Source organism: Salvelinus namaycush, chromosome 8 (genome assembly GCF_016432855.1).
Source record: "Salvelinus namaycush isolate Seneca chromosome 8, SaNama_1.0, whole genome shotgun sequence".
NCBI lineage: Eukaryota > Metazoa > Chordata > Actinopteri > Salmoniformes > Salmonidae > Salvelinus > Salvelinus namaycush.
The window spans coordinates 46,414,377-46,421,315 of record NC_052314.1 but is presented as its reverse complement, the minus strand read 5'-3'; the positions used below and the strand labels follow the sequence as shown (position 1 = coordinate 46,421,315).

The 6,939-nt window shown below is 40.4% G+C and overlaps 1 protein-coding gene across 1 annotated transcript; it reads left to right on the top strand.

Annotated features, from left to right (window-relative positions):
- The first annotated feature begins 1,238 nt into the window (after positions 1–1,238).
- Positions 1,239–4,415, top strand: LOC120051938 (heme-binding protein 2-like). The gene is made up of 7 exons (XM_038998820.1): positions 1,239–1,302; positions 2,027–2,086; positions 2,230–2,311; positions 2,675–2,795; positions 3,003–3,142; positions 3,731–3,894; positions 4,004–4,415. Coding segments are annotated over exons 1-7 (648 nt in total). The 5' UTR covers positions 1,239–1,300; the 3' UTR covers positions 4,083–4,415.
- The last annotated feature ends 2,524 nt before the right edge of the window (positions 4,416–6,939 follow it).

The window sequence follows — 6,939 nt, the reverse complement described above, 5'->3', positions numbered from 1 at the left end:
TCACCAAGTGAAGGATGTCGCCCATTGAGCCCCTGAGGTGTTGACCAGCTGACATCACAAGGGACGTCAGAGGTTTGTTGAAGGTAATTTAAACTGAACTGACTTTGACTTTCTAAATCTAGGGCAGGGGGTTCATTCCATTACTGCATCCATCTTGATATTCAGTGGCTTCCTTTTCTTGTTTTATTGTCTCCTTTCCTATACTGATGTGAAAGAACAGGGACAGTTGAGATCAGATTCAAAGTGAGGAGCGCCATTTTGTATTCACCACCTATCCATTGTCTCTTCAGGTCAGCCCATGTGAGTAGGAGACGGGGTGAGGTAGTGTTGGGCGAGTAACTGAAAGGTTGCTGGTTTAAATGCCCGAGCCGACTAGGCAGAAATATCTGTAGATGTGCCCTTGATCAAGGCACTTAACCCTAATTGCTCCTGTAAGTCCTTCTGGAAAAGATTGTCTGCTAAAATGTTTAGAAATTAGGCCCTTTCCGACTATTGAGATACACCCCAGAGTTCTGTTTTCTAGGCTACTCTCCTCTTCGTGGGGGTCAAAGCTGAGCTCTTTGGGTCGTGCAAAAGTGCTGTCCTATCTGCTTTTATAGGTGGGGAATATGGTTTGATATGAATTGGAAAATGTTTGCCCAATGTGCATCCAATTTTTTAAATTTTAATTTCCCTCTACATTATAAACGTAATATCATAATAAATGTGGATTACCTACAGTGGTGGTAAGAAAGATCTGATCACAATGTGCCTTTAAATCATCTACACCTGTCTAAAAATGTGGGCACAATCAGAGTGTTGACAAGACTAGGACAAAGAGTCCATGTTAGCACCAGTTATAAACAGGGCTACTCCATTGCCCACTAGTGATTGGTAATGTCGACCCAGCAGTGCTCAGTGAACAAATTACATGCAAGTGCTATTTATTTAGTCTAAACGTGACAGCCAGGCTGTTATTGCGAAACAGCAAAGGCTTTAATTACGAAACAGAAATATATAATAGTCTACTACACGTGACGGATCTAGTCACAGCCTCTTTCTCAATAAGCCTATACTTGCTTTTCAAAGACACATCAAGATCAATTGTCTCACGTTATCTAACTTGGCACACACTTATTTAAAAAACACCTTTTCTTCTTTAAGCACGTGAAGTCCATTGTACATTCTGTGGTGAAATGGGCGTGTTTTGGGGACTGATGCAAATAACCCTCAGTTGCTATAAATAGTTTCTCTGCAAGCATTTCCCTCAAGCTAGTGAATGCATCTGAACTGAGCTGATCTAAAAGACACACTCAGCACAATGTAAGTAGAAATGATAGGTCATCATTGCATTGATTAGGTTTGTTTGATTTGTTATGGTGTTAAGTAATTAAAGGAAGAGTGATTTGTATAGAAATAGAAATGTGTAATAACACAGTTTCTGTCTTTTAAAGTATTACAATATTGTAATCTTAATGAGTTATGTCTGTATGATATATTTTTCATATGATGATGTCACTGCCTGTTTGTGTGTACTTTAGGTTTTTCATGTGATGACAGCACATGTGACAAATACATTTGATTTGAAAACCTAAAGTACACAAAACCACTGTTTTGTGTACTTTAGGTTTTCAAATCAAATGTATTTGTCACATGCGCTGAATACAACATGTGTAGTAGACGTTACAGTGAAATGCTTACTTCCGAGCCTTTCCCAACAATGCAGAGTTAAAATCTAAGAATAATTTACAAAATAAAAAAGGAAATAGTAACACACTAAAATAACTATAACAAGGCTAAATACAAGGAGTACTAGTACCGAGTCTTTGTGCAGGGGTAGAATGTTGTTAAGGTAATATGTACACGTAGGTAGGGGTAAACGTGACTAGGCAATCGGGATAGATAATCATAGATAATCAACAGAGTAGCAGCACCATATGTGAAGAGTGTGAAAGAGTTTGAAAGTGTGTCTATGTGATGACACTGACTGTTTGTGTGTACTTTAGGTTTTTAATGTGATGACACTGACTGTTTGTGTGTACTTCAGGGTTTATTTGGCAGGGTTGGTTGGCTTGGTTCTCATCTTGACAGCTGAAGCCAGAGTTGGGTAATATAATACACTTCTGTTATTACTTTCCACACATCATAACCACGCGTTTCAGAATAATACTGTTTGTATGAATGAACAGTATCTGGGCTAAATCGTATGCTATTGTTCTTTATTGATTTGTTTTCCACTGTTTCCTTTAGAAACTCTTCTGAGTCTCGCTTCTGCACAGAGTCAAAGGAATGTCTGCTCTATGATCTGGTGTGCAAGAATGACGATTATGAGGTCAGTCTTGTGCAGCACAAATTAATGGCACATTGGGGCTACAATTTAGGAGTTTGTTTCACCACCTTTTTTGTGACCAATTTTTTTATGTTTAGTTGTTGGTCAGGGTAGCAGATACAAAACAATAGCATTTGCATTAAAATATATCAAGTCAACAACATGATGATCATCATTATCATCCCCATTTTGGTTATCGTATTGGGTTTCGGTAATCTGAAAAATATTGTAGATCAGTTCTGCAGGGTTGTAGATCAGTTATGCCCTTTTTGCGCAGTCTCATCCTAATCCCGTCCCCAACATCTGCAACTCAAATACACTCTACAGCAGAGGACTCTTGAGTGAAGGTTTGTGCCTGTGTTACAGGTGCGCCACTATGAATCAGTGAAATGGGTGTCAACAGATGAGGAAGCATACTTCATGGACATGGCCACCTACACTGCCTTCAGGAGACTCTTCAACTATATCACCGGATCCAACAAGGCTGGTGTGTGTGTGTGTGTGTGTGTGTGTGTGTGTGTGTGTGTGTGTGTGTGTGTGTGTGTGTGTGTGTGTGTGTGTGTGTGTGTGTGTGTGTGTGTGTGTGTGTGTGTGTGTGTGTGTGTGTGTGTGTGTGTGGATGCACGTGCATGAATCTCTTTCCATGCGTGTGTTTATACCTGGTAACAAGTGCTTACACAGATCTTTTCTATAGGCGTCAACATTGACATGACTGCTCCGGTGACTGTCAAAATTGAAGAGAAGAAGAAGACGTGGGGGTCGTCTGTCTTCACCCTCAGCTTCCTCCTGCCGTCTACCCATCAGATGACTCCTCCCCAACCCACTGATGACAAGGTAAAGCCAAATCCTAAATAGACCCTACGCCCTATGCACATGATCTGAGAGGATTTGATTGGTATAAGCAATATGGTGAAACTTCCACTTAGCCTATCAGAGGGCAATTACCATATTGCGGATACCTGTCAAAAACCTGTAAACCTGACACAATGACATCTACATCGGTAGCCAGGGGTCTGTAGTATTTGTGTGTTTTATTGAGTGTGTTTTTTCAAATACTTAAGCTGAGCTCAATTGTGCTTGCCTGGCTCAATGGCGCCAATGGAATAGTCCCAAAAGTAAAAACCTCACCCACCTGGCACTTTAGAAAAACTGAATCTAAGTTGAACATAATATGATTGTCTATCAGCCCTGGGTTCAAGAAGTATCTTTCAAATACTTAGATATAGCTTTTATAGTGTCAGGTGGGCAGGGGTTGCACTTTTGGGACTGTTTCATGGCGCCATTGAGCCAGGCAAGCTCGATCGAGCACAGCTTAAGTATTTGAAAAAACACAAATACCATTTGAAACCATGTCAAGTATGTCATGTTTTTTTAAAGACCGCTGGTTAACAATGTGGATGTCATTGTGATTTCCCCATACAGGTGTACTTTACTGAGATGCCAGACATGAAAGTGTACGTGAGGAGCTACGGTGGATGGATGATGTCTTTGACATCCAGTGTAAACTCCATGCTGCTGAAAAGGCAGCTAGACAAAGTCCAGGCCACCTACAACAAAGACTACCACTATGCTGTGGGATATGACAGGTGGGAGCACAGATACAAATCTTTCAATATACTCATATCCAAAATCTAACCAAATTCCACCAAAATACTTTTTTCAAACATACTTTAATATTTTGTGTGTGTCCTTCAGCCCAAAGAAGATTCTGAACAGGCACAACGAGGTGTGGTACATTGTTGAGGGAGAGCCTGTGTGCCCTACCTCCTCCTAAACATCCTCCTCCACTACTGCTGAGTCTGGCATTACTGCTTTGAAGAGGACCAATTGGAGTAGCAATGGTAGACTGAGAATATCTGAGAAAATGTGGTTTGGGGACAACAACGATATTTACTAAGAGATGTGTCCTTGATCTAGTGGCACTGTAATCCAAAATCAATATGCCACATGCTATAGAGTGTATACACACGGCATGTCTTCAAATTTTCTCATACTTATTCAGGGTTCAATTTGTTAGAGAGGTGACGAGCACCCCCTAGACCTGTGATTCGAACTCTGTACAATCAATAGTGAATATGATTTGGAACTTTTTCTCAATAAAATATGAATTGTGTCTGTGAGTTTGTTTCCTTAAATATATGCCAAACAAATCCTCTACAGCTCTTTGGTCATACTCAAGTGGTGGTGAATACAGTATGATTATAATGAACATAAAATATTGGGTAATTGCGTCAGATACCATGTTTGTTACATAGTCTGCCCAATGACAGATTACAATGAACATTACAAATGAACATGTTACATTTTAGTCAGTTAGCAGACCTTCCTCTCTAGAGCGACTTTGTTTCAGTCACTCCTTTCACAAATACAGTGAAGTCGTGTACAGTGAACACCATACACCATTCGCCATTCAGTGCCGCCGTTAATAACGAGGTCATGTTCTAAGAAGAAAACTTCTCAAATACTTCAGATAAGTAAGAAAACAGATCAAGTATACTCTTAGAAAAAAAGAGTTCCAAAAGGGTTATTTGCAGAGGGATAAGGTTTTACCAAAAACCGTTTTGATCAGAAGAACAATTTTTGGAAGACAAGGGTTCTTTGAAAGTCAAAGGGTTTTACCTAGAAACTATAAACATCCTAAGAACCATTTTTGGAAGAAAGGGTTCTTTGATGATTCTTTGGAAGGCAATAAGGGTTCTACATATAATCATACACAGTTGAAGTCGGAAGATTACATACAATTAGGTTGGAGTCATTAAAACTCGTTTTTCAACCACTCTACACATTTCTTGTTAATGAACTATAGTTTTGGCAAATCGGTTAGGACATCTACTTTGTGCATGACACAAGTCATTTTTCCAACAATTGTTTACAGACAGATTATTTCACTTATAATTCACTATATCACAATTCCAGTGGGTCAGTGGGTTAGAAGTTGACTGTGCCTTTAAACAGCTTGGAAAATTCCAGAAAATGATGTCATGGCTTTTGAAGCTTTTGAAAGGCTAATTGACATAATTTGAGTCAATTGGAGGTGTACCTGTGGATGTATTTCAAGGCCTACCTTCAAACTCAGTGCCTCTTTGCTTAACATCATGGGGAAATTGTAGACCCCCACAAGTCTGGTTCATCCTTGGGAGCAATTTCCAAACGCCTGAAGGTACAACGTTCATCTGTACAAACAATAGTACGTATAAGTATAAACACCACGGGACCACGCAGCCGTCATACCGCTCAGGAAGGAGACGTGTTCTGTCTCCTAGAGATGAACGTACTTTGGTGCGAAAAGTGCAAATCAATCCCAGAACAACAGCAAAGGACCTTGTGAAGATGCTGGAGGAAACAGGTACAAAAGTATCTATATCCACAGTAAACCGAGTCCTATATCGACATAACCTGAAAGGCCGCTCAGCAAGGAAGAAGTCACTGCTCCAAAAGCGCCATAAAAAAGCCAGACTATGGTTTGCAACTGCACATGGGGACAAAGATCATACTTCTTGGAGAAATGTCCTCTGGTCTGATGAAACAAAAATAGAACTGTTTGGCCATAATGCCCATCTTTATGTTTGGAGGAAAAGGGGGGATGCTTGCAAGCCGAAGAACACCATCCCAACAATGAAGCACGGGGGTGGCAGCATCATGTTGTGGGGGTGCTTTGCTGCAGGAGGGACTGGTGCACTTCACAAAATAGATGGCATCATGAGGGAGGAAAATTATGTGGATATATTAAAGCAACATCTGAAGACTTGGTTGCAAATGGGTCGCAAATGGGTCTTCCAAATGGACAATGACCCCAAGCATACATTCAAAGTTGTGGCAAACTGACTTAAGGACAACAAAGTCAAGGTATTGGAGTGGCCATCACAAAGCCCTGACCTCAGTCCTATAGAAAATTTGTGGGCAGAACTGAAAAAGCGTGTGTGAGCAAGGAGGCCTACAAACCTGACTCAGTTACACCAGCTCTGTCAGGAGGAATGGGCCAAAATTCACCCAACTTATTGTGGAAGGCTACCCAAAATGTTTGACCCAAGTTAAACAATTTAAAGGTAATGCTACCAAATACTAATTGAGTGTATGTACACTTCTGACCCACTGGGAATGTGATGCAAGAAATGAAAGCTGAAATAAATCGTTCTTTTTACTATTATTCTGACATTTCACATTCTTAAAATAAAGTGGTGATCCTAACTGACCTAAGACAGATAATTTTTACTAGGATTAAATGTCAGGAATTGTGAAAAACTGAGTTTAAATTTATTTGGCTAAGGTGTATGTAAACTTCTGACTTCAACTGTATATACACACCTGTTCTGAAAGGCCCCAGTTTCTGCAACACCACTAAGCAAGTCGCACCACCAAGCAAGCGGCACCATGAAGTCCAAGGAGCTCTCCAAACAGGTCAGGGACAAATTTGTGGAGAAGTACAGATCAGGGTTGGGTTATAAAAAAATACCAGAAACTTTGAACATCCCACGGAGCACCATTAAATCCATTATTAAAAAATGGAAAGAATATGTCACCACAACAAACCCGCCAAGAGAGGGCCGCCCACGAAAACTCACGGACCATGCAAAGAGGGCATTAATCAGAGAGGCAACAAATAGACCAACGATAACCCTGAAGGAGCTGCA